The 22,886-nt window shown below is 36.3% G+C and overlaps 1 protein-coding gene across 1 annotated transcript in view; it reads right to left on the bottom strand.

The window, feature by feature from the left end:
* Robo1 (roundabout guidance receptor 1) overlaps positions 1-22,886 on the bottom strand; it is a 1,050,317-nt gene that overhangs the window by 39,786 nt on the left and 987,645 nt on the right. The window contains exons 16-21 of the mRNA XM_048803857.1: positions 22,720-22,841; positions 19,427-19,598; positions 14,402-14,599; positions 10,394-10,420; positions 8,953-8,995; positions 1,817-1,971 (exon numbers count right to left, since the gene is read on the bottom strand). Coding sequence (XP_048659814.1) covers positions 1,817-1,971; positions 8,953-8,995; positions 10,394-10,420; positions 14,402-14,599; positions 19,427-19,598; positions 22,720-22,841 — 717 coding nt within the window. The remainder of the gene's footprint in view (positions 1-1,816; positions 1,972-8,952; positions 8,996-10,393; positions 10,421-14,401; positions 14,600-19,426; positions 19,599-22,719; positions 22,842-22,886) is intronic.

The following is a 22,886-nucleotide window of genomic DNA, read 5'->3' as shown; positions in this document are numbered from 1 at the left end:
TGTCTAATATCTCATTCCACTCTGATCTTCCCTTCACTGAAATTTTTAGAAATTAAATAACTGATCACACACACACACACACGCACACATGCGCGCACACACACACAGAGAGAGAGAGAGAGAGAGAGAGAGAGAGAGAGAGAGAGATGTATTTAAGGCCTATGATTGAAAATATTAAAACAGCAGGAATAATTAAAGTCATATTGTAAAGATAAACATTTTTAAAATAAAAAAAGGTACCATGGAAAACATCATTATTCTATTCAGATTAAAAGTAGCACTATCACTAACAGGTCTCTTTAAGAATTGGTTTCAACTGGATAACTTAATAAATGAAAATTAACATACTTGCTACTAAAGATGTAAATATGAATATAATCTTAAGAAAACTTTTCAGCTTCTCTATGTTGCTAAATTTAACTACTTAACTCAATCATACATGATCAAGCAACAGAGATATTTGGTACATCTGGATTACAGTAATTCTCATATCTAATTTCTAGGAATTATTTTGTTTAATGACGGTTAAAAAATAATCTAAAGGCAATATATTCATTTTGCTTTGCCAGTATTTCTATATGAGTGTTATCCAAAAGGTCTTCTAAAAGTGTTGGACTTGTCCTAAGACTCCAGTGTCCAATATAGCAGCCACTGGCCACATAACAGCTATGGAGAACTTGAAATGTGGGTAGTGAGAATAAGGAGCTGAATTTCAAACTGTATTTTATTTAGCTGATTTGAATTTAAGCAGCCATCTGTTGCCAGTAACTATCATACTGGACAATGCAACATATTAACTCCAGTAGGTGTCCCTCGGCATAGTCTTTTGTGTATGATACATGACTATCTATATAGACAGCAGAACTTGGGCCTCTGGAGGACACACAATCGTTGTGTGGATGATCATGTCCACATCTAATAATGGAGACACAGGATTGTTTTTAGGGTAGACATATAGATAGTTCTATGATTTGTTCTTTATAATTTATTACATCTTTACTTACATGCCATCTTCTCATTCTCATTTCCTTAATTCCATGCATTATTTTATTTTCATAGGCATCTCATTTGATTCTTTACAACTATTTAAATGTTTCCTATCTTATTAATAATGGGACTTTTTGTTTCATAAGAAATTATCTGTATTTTTTTCTGCCTTTAGATCTTGCAATGCTCCATATCTACTTGTCTTACTGTGATGTTTTAGCATGAAATTTTAGCAAAGTAATTTACTCACACATATTTCAGAACCAAAGTATAGAACAGACTATAAATGTACACCTACACACCTGAAATATATATGGATGTGTGTATTTCTTATTTCTTCAGGATTTACATTATACTATAATATCTGATTTAAATGTTCATTTAATTTTTTTGTTATTATTCTTGTTCAAATATTATAACTCTTACTGTTAGAATTAGTTCCACTCAAACTATGGATTTATTGACCTTTTGGTCTTTGTTATTTATTCCTAAAATCATGAATATAATAAATTACTGCAACTAAACTTATCATTGTACACATTCTTATAAAACATAAATGATTGTGCATGACTTTGTTTTCTTTACTTGCAATCTATGCTAGAGCTTGTATTCTTCATTCTCTGAGGAAATCTTCTTGGTGGAGGGTGAAATATAAAAGTTTAGAAATGGAGAAAATATTTGAATCATGCTAGCTTGCTACACAGTGTTGGACATTTCATGAAAATGTGGATCAAAGTTCCCTTCCCCAGGTGGGCAGAGGGAAAGGAGTCAGCTGCTTCTGGCTAACTCGCCCAAGGCCAGTGCTTATCTCCCTCTCCGTGTCCCTAACCTGGGCGGCTGTAGGTGGTCAGGTTGCTGTCGCTGTTCCCATTGCCGGCGGTGCAGCAGTTGATGGAGCAGTCATTGTGGCTGTTGCCAGTATTAGGCCACGTGTCTGCCAGCCACGGCTGTGCAGCAGGTTCACTGATGTTGAGAAGTCCTGGCCTAGAGAGAAAAAAGAGTAAATGTTATATGGACAGAAAATAATATTTTCTATTCAGAATTCCAGCAAATATTTCATTTAATTGTTCTTACAATAATTTGGTGCATTATGCTGAATGATATTATTCCTTTTATTTACAGAGAGGCAACTATAATATATAGTTCCAGATGTGTCTCAGTGCACAGAGCCATACATCTGTGAACTGGTACTGCTGTACTTCAGACTTAAAATCTTTTACTGTTTACAATGTTCTATTCTGCCTTTAGTCATGGTGATTGAAAAATCAAACGTGGAATCTGAAAACACGGATACATAAAGACTTTTAGTAACTAAAAAATATTCTAGCTAAATCCATTTGCATTTATTCATTTTTAAATTAAAAAAATTAAAAAATTGCAACTCTTCTCACAACTTCATTAAAGAATGCAACAAATTCCTTTATTGAGACAATGAACCCTTCACATTAGGCAGATTTACAGATTTTGCTTCCAACCCATGTTTAAGAAATAGTGAGTGCAGACTGGCGTGACATTTTGCACAGAGCTACAATGATGTTTCAGTGAACAGTTCTGTGAGCTTGTCAACATTTTCTGATGGTGACAATGTAAAATGCCGTGAGTTCCTAAATAAACAAAGGAAAGCTACTGAATGAAATCTGGTAAAACAAAGATGTCGACTAAAAGAAATATTAGCACTCATGGTTTTTTTTTTTTTTTTTGGCACAACAGATGTTAATCCTCTTTCACCAAGTGCTGGAGAGGCCAAGTGCATCGGGAGTTATTAATGGGAGCCCTGGACCACCAGTGCCAGGGACTCAAACTGGAGTCCAAGAGCAGCATTCTTCACGTCCTTTTTCAACATCGACTCCGTGTGATAACTCAGCAAAAGAGGCGATGATGTATGATGTGCTGTCCAATCCTCAATAAACAGTCTGGCGCTACAGACTATGCAAAGATTTTCTTTGTGGTTTCATTTTCTTTGTTAAGATGCAATAACCAGCCTTCTCATTTACTTGGGAAGCAAGAAACTGACATTGCCCTCTAAATGGTTCCTATTTTGCCACAGAGAAACATATTTTGCAAGTGCTGGTTATTTGTAAGTCACTTAAAATGAAGAATATGGATTTGCAATCCATATATCTGTATCCATATATGTGCATATTTATACAATTAAGGATGCATGTTTCCTCTTTGTTTACAGTGTGAGAGGCACTTTGAATTCTTTACATATATTCATTTATTGAACCATCACAGCCATTTTACAGGCGGGGATTGCTAATACCCAAGTTTTACAGATGAGGAAATGGGACACTTGGGAGAACTCAAGGCACATGGGCACAGCTATATGGAGTGAGTGAGTGACTACCTGGGATTCCAGCACAAGCTGTGGCCCTGGAGTTCACACCATGAACTAGGGTGCTATCAACACACATTGGAGCCTGAGGAAATTCCCTGAAGCTCTTAAACATTCTTAATGGAGAGTGAAGAAAATATCCAAAGGCCCCCAATTCAGGACAAAGCTGCTAAAATTGAACTACCTATTACAATTGTTGATAAAAATATGCTTTGAAGCCTGGTGCGGTAGTACATGCCTGTAATCCCAGTCACTCAGGAGGCTGAGGAAGGAGGATGGCAATTCTGAGGCCAGCCTCAGCAAAATAAAATAAAAAAGATCTGGGGTTGTAGTTCAGTGGTAAAACATCCATGGATTCAATCCCCAGTAACAGATAAATAAATAATTTGCTTTGGAGAGAAATGTCGCCGGACTTAAAATTTCATGCATTTAAATGCAAGCCATACCACAGATATCTAGTGTCTGTGAAATACATGTTTGTTATAGAACTTCTGCATCTAGTAATCTTTAGCTTTCTTTATTTCTCCTTGAACTTAAACCATAAATGCATCACTGTCAAAGTTATTCAAAATAAAACTCCCATTTTTGACACTGCAGAGATGATGCTATGTCTGCAGCAGAGGTCAAGTAGAAATTCTCCACAGCTCAACTTATATGTTTTAATAGAAAGAGACAATATTTTCATGCTACTATGACTCCCTTTGTGTGTGTGTGTGTGGTTGGGGGGAGTGTTAATATTTTTCCAGTGCATGCTTTGATAGCATCACTGGCTTAGAGAACTTTTCATATAGATGGGTGATTTCCAACAGGAAGTAGGATTAACAACTCACATCCTGCTTTCTGTTTAGACTTGAGTTTGGAATGCTAATTATTTAAGGAAAAAGGTAAGCCATGTTCACTGTCCCATGATGAATCTTAAAATGCTGTGTGTGTGTGTGTGTGTGTGTGTGTGTGTGTCCAAGGTCTTGGAGGAAGGTGAGGTCATTGGCAGCTATTCTGACAAGAGCTTGAGAAGTCTTTCAAAGTAACAGCTTCACAGGCTCTTTGTATCCCTTAAAACTCATCAGCATGCATCAGACAATCAAACTACAGCCAAATATGAAGCAAAAGCAAAACACGTGTGGGTTACGGTGGTTAACGTGTGTCTAACACATCATTATATCATGTCACATATTAAGGGGATAGACCTGCGCCATGAAGGAAAAGAGGGCAAAGGTGCACTAATAATTATGAGGCAACTGCCTTTAATTCCTACTCTGCTACTTGACACCTTCCAATCACTCACTCTGAGAGAACCCGTTTAAACTGTTAAACCACAAAATACAAGACTATGGGGTTCCAGAGCTGGGGATATGGCAGAGGGGCCTTACGGAAAGTATTGTCAGCTGTGGGTCATGTCGACCCCCTGCCAGGCTAAATGAGTGGCCAATGTTTAAAGAGCACCTTCACCTGATGCTCCATTTCTTTCCTCCCTCTTACTGACAGGGAATGTGGTACTGGCTTTTCCACCAGGTTATCTTCACTTGTTCACTGCTCTTTTTGGAGTTTTCTCTAATTTTTCCTGGTTGAATGTGGTTTGAATTTTAAGCAGAGGTTTTGGAAGAGGCAACTGGAATTTTCCAGGGAAAGAAAAGAAATTAATAAAGACAGCTCCTTAATATTTCTATGTTTCTCTCCTGCATTACCTCAAAGGTCATTTGCCATTTTCAAGTTGAGCCCAGAGTTCTCTTGGCTTACTGTTATGTTTTTCTCTCTTTTCTGAGAATAACTAAATGACAGTTTGGAGAACTGGGAGAGAGTTCCAGACAACCTCCTCATTTATTAGAGGACACAATCCAGCACCAAATAATTTCCTTAAAGTCATCAAGAACTGAATTGAGGTCTTCTGACATTCACTTATTAAATAACTCATTTGTTCTTTTCTTAGGTAACTTTTAAATGACTGAAAGTTCATACAGTTTTTGAATTTACGGATGTCCTTCACTGAACTACATTTATTACATTACAAAAAAATTAACTTATTGATAAATAAACCACATATTTTCTATAATCCAGGATCTCATATTCTCTTGTCAGAGGCAATTCTATCTACCAAGGTTGGCAAACTCTCTCTGTAAAAGGACCAAATAGAAACCACTGAAATCTTTGCAGGTCATTTAATTTCTGTTGTAACCGCTTGACTTTTCTTTTATAGCTCAAACAAATGAGAGCCTGTCTGTATTCTTATAAAACTTTATTTACAAAAACAGATGGCAGGGTGGACTCGGTGCAAAAGCTATAATTTGGTGACTCTTGATACAAAGAAAAGCGAATGCATTGTCTCCTCCTGGGTAGGAGACAATGTGATAGTTGCACAGTACAGATTTTGTGGAGGGTACAGCAGGTAAAATCTGATACACTAACCAGGGATAATGGGTGGGAAGACATTGTTAGCCTGTGTATTAGCAATGTCCATGTAGCAAGGATACAGGACACTGACATACTGGAGATAACCTGACACAAGGGATCACAGGGCACAGCACATAGAAGCGAAAAACGAGGCTGCAAAATCCAAGACTTTGTGGACTTCACATGCTATGCCAAGTTTGGACTTGATATTTTAAACATGGCAAGTTCTGCTGCAGGTGGGATTTTTCAGCAGCTCAGGAACTTACACAATTAGCATGGATTTCAAAGATTATTCTGCCTCCACTGGAAAGAGAATTAGTAGACAACAGTGCTAATAAAACTGGATGAACTTAGGACAGCTGGGAGCTCCTAGTTTTGGCAAGGGAGAATAAGTGCTTAAAAAGAAAGAATATCAGTGATAGTGGAGGGGTAAAAAATAGGATCCATAGAACACAGTAATGGTTGCAGGAGGCAAAAGAGGATGATCAACAGATCTTAGCTTAGGTGTCATCAGCCAAGAGAGGTGGTAGGTCCAGGGAGGACCCAGGAAGTTTGTGATGAATGAAGGAAACCAAGACAGGGGTTGGAGGTGAGGAAAGCCACAGCAGATATTGAATTTGCTATTCATTCTCTTTTCCAGTGATCACAAGAATCAGTGTTATGGTTTGGATCTGGAATGTCCTCCAAAAGCTCTTGTGTTGAAGATTGGTCCCCACGAAGCAAGGTTCAGAGGTTGGGCTTTTAGGCAATGATTGGATGGTGAGGGCTCCGACCTCATCAGTGGCTGAGTTCATTTGATCAGTGGATTAATCCACTTGATGGATTAATACATTGAGAGCTTAGCAGACTACTGGGAAGTGAGACCTAGTCAGAGGAAGTAATCACCAGGGGCAGGCTCTGGAAGAGTTTATTTTGTCCTTGGCCCTTCCTCAACTCTCACTTCTCTGCTTCCCAGCTGCTGAGAGTTGAGCAGCTTTCCTCTGCCATACACCATGATGCTTGGGCCTAAAGAAATGAGGTCAGTGGGGACTGGGGTTGTAGTTCAGTGGTAGAGTGCTTGCCTAGCACGTGCAAGGTGCTAGGTTCAATCCACAGCACCACATAATATGTATTAAAAAAAAAAAAAAGCTGCAGAAATGAAGTCAATGGACCAGGGCTTGAGACCTGTGAGACTGAGCCAAAACACTTTCCTCCTTAAGTTGTTCTTTTAGGTATTTTGGTCCTAGCAACCCCTCCCCACCCCCGCACAGATTCATCATGGCTAGGAAAGAGGCCTCTTCTTAATGAACCTTCTCTTTCTCATCCTACTTGATTTTTACCCCAGTACTTATCAACTGTTGACACGGTACAGTTGACCTTTTAAAAAATGTTTATTATCCATCTTCCATCTCTCCCACCATAATCAAATGCCCACAAGATCAGGAATTTTATCCACTTTGCTCACTGACGCATTCCAAGCAGCTAACACAGTATCTGCCCTGTAGTCGGTGTCCATTATAGTTAATGAATAAATACATTTAAAATTGTGGGTATAACTGTCATGTTGAGCACTGACTCTAAAATTTTTATTTAAGTATTATTGCCTCTGTGACATTCCAGCATCTTTTATCAATTCATTTAGGAAAATGATAATTTCTAGTTAGTATTTGAGATATATCAATTTCACTGCCAGGATTCTGTTTTTCAGTCGAAAATGCTATGATTCTTTGTTAGTGAGCTTTCTAAATAGACAGTTCAGGAACTTTACAATTTTTTATTCCTGTCCTAGAAACCACCATTTCCCACCTATGCATTCCTGCCACTGTCTTCCATGAGACCATTTGGTCTGTCTGGGTTGTAAATTGTTTAGAGAAGGAGCTAGGTTAATATTTTATGTGTGTGCACGTGTGTATAAGCATGTGAACACATGCCCATGCACAGGAGCTAGTGCCAATAAAACTGAAGTCAACAGTCATGAATAGACACAGAGAGAGGTAGTTAAACAATCAGGCATTCCAGATTTACCCACAGGAAAATGTTCTTATGGCAGAAGCTCTTTCATGAATGTCTGGACTGTGACTTATATGGAATTCCCCTGAATGCAAAAATGTGCTCTGCTTTAATCCCTCAATCAAGTGGATTTACTCCTCATGAAAACCATGCCAGTTTTTGGGTCTTTTGGTGGCTGGCTTTGTTTCACAGTTGTGAAAGCAGGAAGTTAGCAGTACCCAGGAAAGAAAAGATTAATGCTTACTGCCACATGTGTACAGCACCAGCTAAAGGCAGTCTATATATATATATATATATATATATATATATATATATATTTAAATAACTCTTTGCCATAAATTAAGTTTAGTAATTTTCTTATTAGGAGGTATATTCCTTGGATTCAGGAATAATACCTTACTCATTTTTTGACTACTCAGTAGCTAACCAGATTATCCAACCATATGAAGAAGGGCACTCTAATAAGCTAATTTAATTTGAATTATAAATTGGTTTTGGTTAGAATTTTTTTCTCCCTTTATGTCTAGGTGCTACTGTTTTTGAAAAAAAAAAGAAAATTCACCTTATTGTGGAAAATCCTGGAACTTGCCTCATGTAATTTACATCCTGTTTCAGCCCCTTTAAGCCGCCTATCACTTTAATTTGTGATTTCTCTGTGAATATATTAAAGTTCACTGAATAATAATTACCTCAAAAATCATAAGTATAGGACTGAGGATATTTTTAGTTAAAGGGTGAAAAAGTTCTTTGTTAACAAACTACCTAGATTTCTTTTTTTATTCGAATGTATTTCCCTGCAAATGGAGGTATCTACTAAGCTGAATTCATAACAAGAACAAACAAACATAACCTATAACTTCTGAGCAACTGCTGCGTTCAGCAGGTTTTCAAATGAGCACTTTTTCTTTGATAGTATCTGTTAACTAGCTATATTTCTTAATCTTCATAAATGCCACAGCTTAATCACTTTAACTCCTTTTAATCATCTGCTAAATCAGCAATCTGTTTTTCTTGGTTAACGTACTCCCTCTGGTGGCAATTGTCTAAAGTGCAACAGCTCCATCAGGAACTGTATTTCTGTGTAAATGACTTGGTTCAACACCACAGATGAATGGATTCTTTCCAAAAGACTGGAACACTTTTTATCTTTAAGTTGTTAAACCTTTGGAGCAATGAAACTTGCATCAGTGAGGAAGACAAGAAGAAATATTTTAAATTCCCCCAAGGATCTACAAAACAAGGAAGATAATTACCTCCCTCCACTGCTCACAGCTTCGCCTCCTCTCTGATAAGTTACTAGAATGTTAAAAAAAAAGGAACAATTAATAGACACGTTTATATACCAAAAGCTATTACATTCACGAGCATCTTTGTACAATGGGATTCTTTCTCCCTTCCTACCCAGTAACATTGTAAAAATCCTTACAGGACACAGCAGGTTTCTAATTCAGCTAATAATTTAAAATTCTTATTAAATTAAATATGCATCATTCTTAGTCTTAACAAGATTGAGAAAAGCAACAGTAAAACTGCAGCAGATTCTTGTTAAATGTAACTATTATATATTTACTTGTACATTAGCATTCCCATAGATTTTTATTTTGAGTTTATTAGACCATACCACTTCATAATTCTGTAGGTATAATCTTAAGTCTTGCCCTTGTAGGTAAATATTACAAAAGCCTACTAGATTTTCCCAGAAGATTGAGAACCAGTGAGACAAAAAATAGATGTTAAGCCCTTCCAAAGACAAAGATGTAAAGTTGTGACTATTGATGTGACCATTTTTTTTTACCTATTTTTTCTTATTGTGGCTTTTTGAAACTCATACTCATTATATTTTAATAACTATATTTTCATAAAATATGGTTTAATGCTTTTGAAAGCTTTCTCAGCTTAATAAATTTGGGGCATAAAAATAGAACTGTACCACAAAAAGATTTGCACATAGTTAGGCAAAGGGTTAAGAAGATTAGCTTTTCTGTAAATACACACACATTTTCTAAGAAGAAATGTATTTTTAAAAGCTGCCAAGTTCTGCTACTTAGAAAAACTCCAAACTGGGAGTCTGCTTGGGAGAGATAACTGCTCCCAGTGATTCCAATAACTGGATTAAAACTGAGGCGGCATAACTACAGGTACATCTTTTACTAGAGGTGATGTGAAAGAAGAGGATCCACTTTGAAAGAAACTGAATAGAACGGAATATGAGGACTCAGACTTGGGGAAAATGAAAAGTTTTATTTTTCACATGTGCTGGGTATTTTGGCTACCTTTCAGAATACTGATTCTATGGACAGAGAATTACAAGGCAGAGAAATTTTTGTTGGAAAACCTAAAAGCTTAAGTTAAGGGGGGAAAAATGCATTGCCAAGTATGAAATAATCAATAAGATGATTAGCATGTTAAATCATGCTGAGGCTAGAAACACTGTGTCTTTTTAATGGAAATACATGCAAACAGGGCTAAGATGCAACGTGGAGTGGTGAATAAATAAATGCATTGGATGGATGAAAAGCAACACCAACCATTTCTACTTCAAATGCATGCCTGCCGTGAGTAAATGAAGTATTGTATTCCATTTAAGTCCTTTCCCCCCAGTTACTGCTGAAAATGAGATAAAACCAGAAACACAATAGTACAACACATGCCAAACTAACAAAGGATAGGAGGAGGGTAAGTGCAAATATATACCTGTTGGCGTGAAGGTAAAGGACGGGACTGAAAATCAAAACAAAATATAAACCAGTTATTAAGCTGAAGAGAAAGGGAACATATCACATTAGTATGAATCAAGCAGACAGCTGAACATAAAACAAATGTAAATAACCAAGCCAGTAGGTCTGAAACTCTGATATATGAATAAAACCCAATACGAGGTTAGAAAAAGAAGCTTGTCTCTACAGGTACCATTTTGAAGTGTCTGACATTCTAGTACCTTGGGAGGGGAAGTGTGCGTTACCCTGTGAATGACCCTGCATTTAGCAACAGAGATTTAGCTCATGGGCTCCAGTACAAACAGGAATCCTCTGCTATTAATCATTTCCAAACACTGGATGATGGATTCTTAAACAAGTATTATCAGGTGTATGCTGGAACCTTATCTAGGAATCTGAAAGTAAATGCTTATTAAATGGACTAATAGGTGCACTTAAGTATTTATTATTGGAGAAAAGAAAGGAGAAGAAAGAGGAAGAAGGGAGGGAAGGAAGGAGGGAGGGAGAAAGGAAGGAAGGAAAAGCAAAGAGAATCATAAAAATCAAAACGTCCTGTAAGTCTGATGCCTTACACAAACAGCACAACACTACATTTTTATCATTGTAAACATTTCTGAACGGATAGAAAATGTGTGGAGTTTTAAACTTTGATTTCTGTGTCATAATTTACATTTAGAAGCGTGGTTGAGTAGGCTGAACATTTTTCTAATGCCACGCTAGAAGCTAAACAATAGAACAATAACACCCCTCTGAGAACCTTCACTCTCTCTGCAGTTATAAATCTTAATCTAATCAATAATGCCTGAAATTGAACTGCAGACCTCAAAAGTAGCAGCATGGCCTCCCCCACTTTTCCTATCTTCTATTCCTGGTGTGGGATTACACCAGAGCAATTTGCATGTCATTTCATAAAGGGAGGAGACTGACATATTTTCCAATCTTTTCCCCTTAATTTAAAGTAAATGCTGCTCTGGATTAAAAAAAAAAAAAAAAAGAAAAAGAAAAAGAAAAAGCAAGGAAATCCACATTACACCCTTTAAGGTTAAAGCTTGCCTGGAAAAAAAAAATCTTTACAACAAACAAACTAGAATATTGATTACCGATCATGCATCAAAAAAGCTGCCAAAATGTATTTTCCATTGTACATTTGAACAATGATAAGAAATTTACTTTAGGATTAGAGCTCCGGGTTTGCAAAGTGGAACACATAGCATCCTCTACAACTGTCACTTCTTACCAAACCACTTCATCTCTGAGCAGACTAGAAAGAACAACAACAAAAACCTTAATGCTGTGTACCCAATTGATACACTGGCCTTCCTCTGCAGCACAACAGCCCCTGTCTTAAGAATTCCATTGTGTTGTCTTTCAGTCAGATCTTTTCAGAGTCAATGTAATTTAGCTACATTCAAAAATTCAGAGCCATAGTAACAAGTCTTCATAAAAAGAAAAAAAAAAGGTACATTTGAAACTAAAGCTATTCAAGCAAGAGTGGAGTGCTTGAACATTAATTTGCAATCACAAGGACACGGGAAATATGAAAGGTCCTTGTCATTACTTCTCATAGCTAACTGCTAACCCCAGTTTGAGGAATTGAAGAAGAAATGAAAAAAAGTCAGCCCTAAATGAAATTTTCGCTGCTAGCACACCAAAAAACAACTTAACTTTCAGAGCTTCCAATAATAAATATAATGAACTCTGTGTACTGAGTGGTGCTGATGTAATATGTGGATGTATGTGGATGGAGCCCCCAGGGTCCAGCAGATGTCACACCTATGGCTATATGTAACGGGAAATGCTAAAAAAAGGCTCATGATTACCCAAAGTCACACTCTGGCTTGATATTTTATGTCAAGAGGTTCTTTTCATTTATTCAAAATATTTTACTTCCTATTTCCCTGAAACCACTGGCATTGTGTTTGGCATAGTAAAATTTAAGATATTCAAAATGCACTTTAAAAAAATGCATAGAAATAGAATTTTGAAAAAGTGCCAACAGGATGAAGTGAGGAAAGCAGAATCAGTGCTCATCCAATTACATTTGTAATTATGTTCTATGATTTCTGCTTAAACAGAAGCTAGTTGAAAAGACTAGGATATTAGTTTAAAGGTCCCACAGAAAGATCACATAGGCATTTGTCAGCATGCTCAAAGGACATTAGTAAAGAACAAGGAGCATTTCAGAAAGGAGAGTTTTCATGTCACATTCTTAGACTTCAAGACAATACAGAGCATTAAACTGTTACAATCACACAGCTATGACACTTGATCATGACAAGGAACACTGGATTTCACTGACTGGCTGTTTATGAAATGGAGTTAATGGGGCAAGTCTGATGAACAGAAAATTCACATCTAAATGTTAGTTGCTTTTCCTCATTGAAATCAGATTTCTAAACCTAGTCTCCTCCCAGCATCCTGCCCCTTCCCCACTCCACCAAACACACACATTCATAAACCCCGTCTCTGCATGGATTTGCAGTCAAAGGTTCTATTTAGTAACACATGTGCCTGACATTGTTCTACTTTCTATACATAATGAGCACTACTCTCTTCTCAGTAACCTCTAAGCCCTTGTTTTCCATTTCACAGGCAGGGGTACTGACATTTTGCTTCATGTCTAGGTAGGACACATATCTGAAAAAAAAATATTTCAGGGTGATAATGCTAAGGCAAATCTATGCATATGAAGAGACTGCTGCCGAGCCGCAGGCAGGAGGCACATGGATTTATTTCACAGTATTGATGATGAATCTCTGTTGACTCTTTTTTCCCAAGACCTCCAGGAACAGCACAAATATCCTCACTGTTGACACAGAATGTTTTATAAATGTGTAACGACATTCAAGTTTTACCTAGTCTTGAAAATTCCAACTTAACCATGTGATTAGAGAAATACTCTGTCCAAGATACACAGAAAATGTTCTCTCAGGAAATATGTAGACAATTAGGAAAAGAAAGGATAAGTAACAGTCAAGGAAGGGATGACTTAATTTCTTGGTAATTATCTTTAAATTTGCTTTGCAGCAAAGCAAAACTTTTTTGTTATGTTGGTTCTATAACAAAGGTGAATGTGTAATTTTCAATCCAAACCATGACATTTTTGAGAGTAAAATGCAACATTATGAATCATTTTATTGAACTAAAGACATAAAAAGGGACTACAATCTGAAAACTAGGAGGCCACATTATCTACAGCCCAGGTATGAGGACCAGAGTTGGTGGATATATTTGGGGGAGAGGAAGGAGCAGGATTATGTGCCTGAATGTTAAGATTGTCAACAATGCATAGGACTTGAAGATATGTAGCAAAGGTATTTATGAATTATATTGGCATAGTCAGTCCATCTTTGAAAATGTAAATAATAGCAAATAATCTTTTTTTTTCTAAAATTATAAAGACATATGTAACAAAATCATCATCATTAATGGGCAGTGTATAAGACATTTGATTGCAGGATCTTAAGTCTATGAATGGAAAAGTACTAACACTCTTCCCTCCCTAGGCAGGACACTCCTCATAATGTGATCATATTCACTAAGAAAGGACTGCTTCTAGAAATAATCAAAGAAGTCTCTCTTTTTGTTGCTTCTCAAAGGACAACAATCCCCTTAAAACTATGTGAGTTTAAAGCCCCAATTTATAATTCCTGTGACGGGGAGATTACAAATTTCCCCCAAGAAATAAAGTAATAAAATAATTGCCTAAGAGAAGAAGGCCACAGTATCACAGCCAAGCCTAGATGTACCTTAGTGAAACATATTTGAAAGGATCTGGGTCCTAAGAAACTGATTAACTCTGTTGTACTGCCACATGAGAGTTGTTCATATGCAGATATCATGATAAAAGTACTTTAGAGAATTGCTGTATATTGAAACAATTTAACAGGTAGGATATGTGTCCCTGTGAATCATGTGGAGTCAGGTTTAAAACTAAGAGTTTCATAAACATATTAAAATATGAAAAACCTGAGAAAGCGAATACCTTTCCTGATACCCGCATAAGTACTAGTAAGTCCGTTCCTCTTCTTCCTGTGTCGGTAAAGCCAGATGCTGAAGACCATGAGGATGATCCAGCAGGCTGCTCCGATTCCTGCGATGAACGCTGGCTGCTTCACCACGTCTGAAATCTGCTGAGCAAGGCTGACCTGGTCTTCAGGTGACACGGGGTTTCCATGAGAATCTGAAAGGCCATCTTCTGATGAGTTGGGTGTAAGACTCAGTGTGATGATGTAAGAATATATATATATATATATATATATGATGTAAAACACCTGACATTATATTTTGTTAATTTTGGACCATGATTTCTCTTTTTCATTCTGCATTACCGCAGGGAAGTGAATGAGTTCATGAGATGACTAGTAAAATTCGTTCATTTTAATTTAAAAGAAGTATGGATGTAATTTTGTGTGATCTTAGCTGAAACAAGGACAGTGGCACTCTGTTTTCTTTTTATTTTACAAGTTTGTGGGATCCTGTTTAGATTGAGTTTCAGAGAAACAGTGCTCACTAATTGAGATAAATATAAAAGTGTTAATACCATAAAATGCAAAAAAAAACCCCCAAAACCAAGAATACTTTAATGCAATTGTACAAATAAATAATAGGTACTGAATATTATATGTATAGAAAAGGTAGAAAAATTCTCAAAATTCTACAGAAACATCAAATATGTGCTGTAAAAAGGCTTATAATAAAATTTTACTTTTTCTATAAGCTAGATATTGAAAAATGGTGTGTGTGTACGTGCTTGTGTGTGTATTTGCATACTCCTCCCCAAGATTATATTGCAACATCCTTCACTGTCTTAGAAACATATTATTTGAACCCACAGTCAGAATGTCCTATAAAATTAAAGATCATTAAAACACAATGACAGATTAAGATAATGTTACCATTGTAAGAACTATGAATAATCTTTCTTTTAAAATAATAACCATCACCAGCAATAGATATAAGAAAAGAACATTAAATATGTAAAAGAATTATTAAGTGTTATGAATAGTCAAAAAGACATTCTCGGTTAGATATTTTGATTCAAGAATTAAAAATTGATGGAATATATGGCTAATAAAATATGCTTATTTTACATTTATGTCTTAAGCCTACAATGATATTTTTCAAGCCCGCCATTACTTCAGGTCACACAGAGCAGCCTGCAAAGTCTTTGTAGAAAACGCAAGACTGTCGCTCTTCCATCAAAGCTGTATATCACTTTGTAGACACCTTGTGATGCTAGTCCTGAGGTTGCCCACTGGGGAGAATTCCCAGTGGTGTCTGTAGTCTTAATGTTCTTCCCCCACAACATCTGATGACATAAGAAGGGGCTTCTGCATTTCATTAAGATTGTGGCTTTCTCACAATTATTAAATCATTTAACTTGGAAAAGATTCATGTACCACACTCTTAAAATTTTATGTTGCTTCTGCATTCATTTTGAATCTAAGATTAAATACTAAAAGAAGGGTTTAGTCACCCATACAGAGTTGCCAGCTCTCTGCTTCCTCCCAATTCCTCAGTATGGTCAGTGCAGATATCCCCCCTTATATAACTGCCTCCTGGTGACCACCTCCCCATGGGCCACAGAGATACCACCTCCTTGACTCATCAGCCCACTCATAAGGACTTCAGATATGCAGAATTGACAACTCTTAGTCACAGTATGACCCCGTGGAATCCTTCCAGTTTTCTCTAAGAACAATTAGAACTCCCTGCAGGAAACCTCCTAAAACAACACCCTGAGCACCAATAAAACCCTCAGCCCACAGGTCCTCTCTCTCTGTCTCCCCACCTGCAGGCCCTGCTCACTGGCCCCTGGGCCTTCTGCCTGGCCCTTGTCAGCACCTCTGCTCTTGTGGATCTGTGAGTAACCCACTCCTGCTAGTTCATGTGTTCTGTTGCTTCACCTCTCTGAGTTGAATCTGATTAACACACCTGGCAGGAGCTCTCCTCCCAGCTGGGGCTCTCCCAGAGAGGAGCTATCTTGGCAGGTCAAAAAAGCCAGAAGGGCATCTGCTGGTTGAACAGTCTGCTGTGAGAAGGACGTCCAGTTACAGGGTTGGATACTTAGGCATTATGCTCTCCGTCAGGACAAAAGAGTTTCCCTTGGGCTCCATGTAAACATCCACAACCAAATCCCTTGGAGCCCTGTCAAGTGGGTTTATAGCTGCTTCACAGATCTCCAGACCAAATTCAAGAGAAATACAATCTGCTAATATAACACAGTCTGCTTTGAAATAGAACTCTTTCCAATCCAAAAATATATTTTCCATAGAAATAATTAGTATAACTCATTCGATAGGGATAACAGTTCTTGGGGGGGAAAAAAAAAACTCCTACAGGTTTTCTTATTAAATGATATTGCATCTTAATACAATAATTGGTAGAAAAAATCAGCAGCATTCAATAGCTGTGGAAACAGCCTTTCTCTGTGAAATGCTGAATTCCTTCTGTTGTGTGTATATATGTTGCAGGGGGAGGATATTTCCTTTTTTTTTTTCTTGATTCCAGATTTCATACTATGGAGGATCAAGGCTGAAAACCTTATTTTCACAAGCAGTCACCTGCCTTCAACTGTTTGTTGACTGAAAGTTTTATTTCATGTTCCAGACCCTTTTATCTCTGGTTATCCTAAAAGCACTTCATCCTCTAAAAGTTCACCAACCAGACCTATTCTTTTTATTCCTAATACATCCTTTGTATCTGCTAGGTTTATAGACTTCATGCCTATTTGCGCAAGGTTATGTTGGGTAGCTTCAGATTTTATGGAAACAGCCCAGAGAGGTTCCATGCGAGCAACCAGATGGACTTAACAGAATAAAGTGCAGTGTGACTAATGAATTAAAGCAGCCCCTCTCTACCTCAGGCTTTGTCTCCCTGCAGCTGAGGCTATATTAAGATCTGGAAAACTGGAACCCACTTATAATTTCAAGGAAATCAATTTGACCCTTAAATCCCATGATTTAAATCTTAAATAAATAAAATTACATATGGTTCTTTTTCCAATTCATCTTCCAAAAACTAGGACTAAACATCATATGTTCTAAAAACAGGTAAACAGTATCCACAATGGCTAGGGTCATTCAAGACATACCTTTTAATTTCAGTTTTAATAACCTAATGCTGACATTTGAAAAAAGTGGACAAATATTTGAATATCAGCTATAATTTTTCAATATGAACTTTTTTCCCTATGTTATATAACATTGCAACAGATGCATCAAATGATTTTTCCTAGTTTCCTGTATTGCTTGAAATAAATCAGGAAGCTATTTTTGTTTAGAAGTTTTTATATAATCATTTAAAAATGTGTAACATGGAAAAAAAGAGTCCAAAAAATAATATAAAATTCTGGCCCAGATTTTGACAGTCAGCAAGCCCCACTGAAGGCTTGAATGGGCCTCTCATAATTGACTGCTGGGAGGCAGCTCCTGGCCGCTGCTTTCATTTTGTGCTGTCCTCGTTCACCTTCTTATAATCACATCAGGCAAGAGTAATGTGCACCTTTCTACCCTGCATCATTTCAAGCCTCCCATAGAATATATATTTCCTTTCCTGCATTCTGTTGGTGCAGGGACAACCTTGGAAGCCCACATTAAGAAATTAGGGCTCTTCAGCTTACAACCCACAAACACTAGGTGAAACAGAGACCTACTGGACAACTGGAATTGTAGTAGACTTTACTGTGTTATGTCATATAAACTTTGCAAGTTTATGCATTATAGCAGCTGGCATTGTCTTAACAATGGAACATTAACAACATTTTCAAAATAAATATGAAGTTCTTTAGGTATTGCAATAGAGTTAATCAAAGTCAAATATTTATTTTACTTTATTATGAAATAATTCCAGGATGTCATTCATACTTATTAATATGCCAAAATAGTATGTACTCATTTGTGAAGCATAAAGATTGCTACAAATGATCCTTTTTCATAATTTGCATCTGACATAAAATATTACTGATGCTTAACTTCTGATTTGCAATATACAGACACAAACCAGACTGTATACTTCTTGGCCTCTTTCCTAATTTAAATATTAACTCTGAAAATCTGACCTTTTTCTCCCCACTTCTTAGTTGCAATATTGTTTTATTGGCATTTCAGTTGTGTCTTGTTTACATGTAAATAGCAATCACTAACTAATTCATATAGTATGTTCATAATAGTTTGCCTATAGTGATCTCTAGTAATGAAACCCAGGTCAGGTTTGCTGTTTTTTTTAATTCATGTAAAATTTTTGAAATACAAATTGTATTTAAATTTGAGTAATTAGCATAGAAACATTCCAGTGCTCTGACGTCTCAACGAATCTCCTTCTTTTCTAGAAAGCAATTACAACTTTAAACAGACAATAAATGTAAATATAAATTGCACACTGCTATACATTTCCAATACCTGGTTTAAGCTGTGCCTGGAAGAATTTTTGGATTTTTAATCCAGGTAACTATGGGTCTCATGAGAACACACTATGACTTCTCTATTCACTGCAGTGTCCTTGGACTTGATTAGTAGAATTATTTAAATAAATGAAAAAATTTCCACAGGACACAGTTATGATGATACTGAATATTACCTAACTTTTATTTGAACTATCATCTAAAATGTGTATTTGGATAAGGTTAGTTTAGTTATAAGATACCTGCAGTTATGCCTCACATAACAACGTTTCTATCAACGAGGAATGATTTCTATTGACTATTGTATACGATGATACTGGCTAATGACATCACATGTATCTTAGTTTTGTAACTACACTCCATGATGTTCACACAAGGACAAAATTGCTTAACAATGTCTTTGTTGGAAAGTGGCCTTGTTGGTAACCAAGGCATAACACTGTGTGCGAGTGAGTGTATTTTAAGTGAAGCTAACACCACTGTAGTTATAAGCCTCACTTCTGTATTCTATTAACTTCTAATAGTGGCTCAGACATATGTAAAAACAGCAAAGCAGGACAAGTAGTACAGTGACAGACTGTGAAACTGGACTGCTCGGACACTCACCTAACTGGATGAATTGAGGCTCACTTTTCACCCCAGGTCCAGCGCCAGTGCTGGCTGCCACTTCCACACTGTATCGGATCCCGGGAACCAGGGAGGGAATAACCACAGAAAAGGTAGAACCATCTACTGTCTTGTTTATATGGTATCGGGTTTCATTGCCCAGACACCAAACCTGGAAGAAGTACATAATGAAAATCAAGCTGGTAAAATTTCCAAGATAATGCAAAGATCAACATAGGATGAAGATGGACTTTAGACCTTGACAGAGTTGAGATGCCTCATGAACCACCAACACAAGGTTTCAAAAAAGTCATTCTTCTCCAAGATGGAGCTCTGAGAAGACTCTTCCAGTCAAGCCCAGTATTGGTAATAGCTCCCTATTGGAGAATTGTAATAGTTACACTTTCTCAAATATCTTAAAGGATTGTATAAGGTGAGTCTGCAAACTTTTGCTTAAAGATAATCATTCCTCTCAATCTACATCATATCGCATATCATTAGGTTTTTATTTTTTATATTTAAAAAAATTTTAATAGCATGAGGTTATTTGTCAGGAAAAACAGGACTCTGCAAAAAGTTATACATATCCAGGTAAAGAATAACAATGTGCGTAAAATTATTCAACACTTGTGTGATAGATGTGGTGCCTGATGACCAGGCCTCACGAGACAAAGGTGAGGAGGGAACTCTGTCTGACACTTCAACAGTTCCCTGGGATAGAATCACCTGGCACTGTCACATCACATTTCATATCAAACTCATAAAGTGGTTGATTTAAAAGGAGAGTGAGTTTCTGCATAATCCAAAGAAGTATGTATAAATAAGATTATTAAAAATAAAACTGCACTCCAGGAGGAAAAAAACATCCTAGGCTTTTATTCAGCTTTTGGTATGCTGAACTATTATCAATGAGATAAATTAGCAATCTGGTATTATAGTTAAAGGAGAATATTAACTAGTCTTTCACAACATCCATAAGATCATAAAGAATAAGAGTACATACTCGAAGTGCAAGAAAGACAGTCTATAATGAGAAAGTTATAGTATGCCTCATTAACTTTTATAGTGATATTTGTGATAGGAAATTGTATTTGGATTCAGTTTCCATAAGAGAATAATCCATGCAGGAGTGAAGAACACTCTATATTCCTTATGATATCCTCGAGCTAAATGTAGGATTAGCTTCAAGTGGACTACTGTCCACACTGGAATAGGAAATGGGATTTTAAATTAATCTAAAAACACAAGCATCCTCTACTATTTGGTCAATAACCTTTAATTTTGTTTTAATATAGTTTCAACGTGTAATGCCACTGAATGGTCAGACACTATATCAGGATCTGACCATTTGGAAATAAAGACTCCTTTGTGAATCTTTTTCCCCCCAATTACATTACACAGCTGAACCGAAGCCACAAACTGATTTTGTACCAGTCAATCAGGTTCTGAAAGGCATTTTATTATTTTAAATTGACCATGAAGTTAAGTGAAATCCACCCTTTCACATTTCTTGAGGAAAGAAATGAGTTTTGACTCTTAGGGGAAAATGCCTACATTATACAATTTTGCGTGAGAGCTGAGACATCACCTCATTTTAAATCCTTAAAAATCTTCTGTAACAGTCTATTTTTCCAGACTGAAACATAGCATCCTGTCACTCACCAGTATTGAAATAACCTTGAAACTTGTGAGAAAGCACTTAAAAGTATGGATATTTTTACCTTCTAATAACTCAGTTACACTAGAAAAAGCCTTATTTAAAATATCTCGAAACATCCACAGTGCATTTGTAGTCATATTTTAAAGCAGCCCTATTGATATACTTAAATTTCACAAAATGTAGTTTTTCAATTTGATTTAAAAATAATTTTAAAATAAAATATCATACCCCAAATTAAGCTTAGATTGTTTTTTGGTCATCAAACAAATAAATTTGCCACTCAAAAGAATGTATGGACGTCATTTGGGTCTTAACTAAGGATGCACATCAGACTACCTAGAGAGATTTACCAGGATACACATGTAAGGGACCTGTCAGATCAACTGCATTGGAATCTCTGAGAGTGGTGGCAAGGCACCTGTACTGGGAAAATGGTTCTACCAGTGATTCTGCTACTGGCCTATACTTGAAAATCCCTGACCTATACTAGTGAAGGTAGATATGTCCTATGTCCTGTCAATGGACACATATCAAGGTGTGTCTACTCTAACCTCAGTTATGAATCAATAAGTTCATATCACCTTCATAAAATCAGTTTCACATCCTAAACAATGGTCTGGAATATTTACATATAGAAATTAATATTCTAAGTATCATCATTTAGCTAGTTAACTAAAAAATGACTCAGACATCAGAGAAATACAGATCACTCGGCAGAGAAGTACATCTTTTATAGTTAAAATTCTTCTAGTATGTAGTAAGTTCATGTAACTGTCGAAAAAGTACACATAAAAATGTACACATATATTTTCTATTTATATTTATCCATTTTGACAGCACATTAGGATCATCCTATAATACAGATTTATTAATAAGTTCAAACACAATCTTTCAGCTAAGTCTCATGTCTCCATCTCAGTTTTTGATGCATCTTGGCATGCTTGAAAATATTTGCCTAAAATGAATTCATGTTAAGATTGTCCATATTTATTGAATAGAGCTGCTTTATTTCATAGGGAAAAATAATTATTCAGAACCACTGGATTAAATCAACCGATAATACACACATGTTTTAAAAGTTTATATAAACATACAGAAATTTATAGGGGACTATTTCCTGAGACATGATATTTTGTTTTGAAACAAAAACAAGAGATATATAAACATATGATTTCCACACACACCAAAATAATTTTTCCAACTTTGTTCAAAGTTTCTAAAATTTCAAAGATGTAAAAGAGTTAAATTAAATTAAAAAGAAAAAAATCTGGTAGAATGTGACTCTCTATATAGCCAATTCCATAGTGCAATCCAATTCTGAAAAATATGTTAAAGCATTTTTCAGAGAGGAAAATGTTATTACCATTTAAATCTGTTGATTTTGTAGAATTAGATGGATGTGTAAGTTTTGTAACCATTTGGACTCTCTCTAGCAATTTTTTTTTTTTTTTTTTTTTTTTAAGTAACTTTTCTAGCAAAGAAGTTATTCCACCATCTATCCAAGACCAGGTCTATAAATAATTGTACATGTTGGTAGTTTTACCAGCAGATGGCGCCAAATATCTATAAACAATTTATTTAGCCTTGTGAGTAGAAGAGGGTGTCCATCAGTAAATTAGCATATGTGTATTACCTTATATTCTTGAACCATTCCATTTTGAGTGTCTTCTGGAGGTGGCTGCCAGCTGACAAGAATTGCTGTTCCATTTCCATCATTCTTTGATACAGTTACACTTTGGGGTGGGGCACTTGGTGCTATTAAATTGTTTCAAAAAGCAGATATATTAAAGTGTGCTACAG

The sequence above is a fragment of the Marmota marmota genome, unplaced genomic scaffold, assembly GCF_001458135.2.
Source record: "Marmota marmota marmota unplaced genomic scaffold, marMar, whole genome shotgun sequence".
NCBI lineage: Eukaryota > Metazoa > Chordata > Mammalia > Rodentia > Sciuridae > Marmota > Marmota marmota.
The sequence above is the reverse complement of the archived record's forward strand: the minus strand, read 5'-3'. Positions and strand labels throughout refer to the sequence as shown.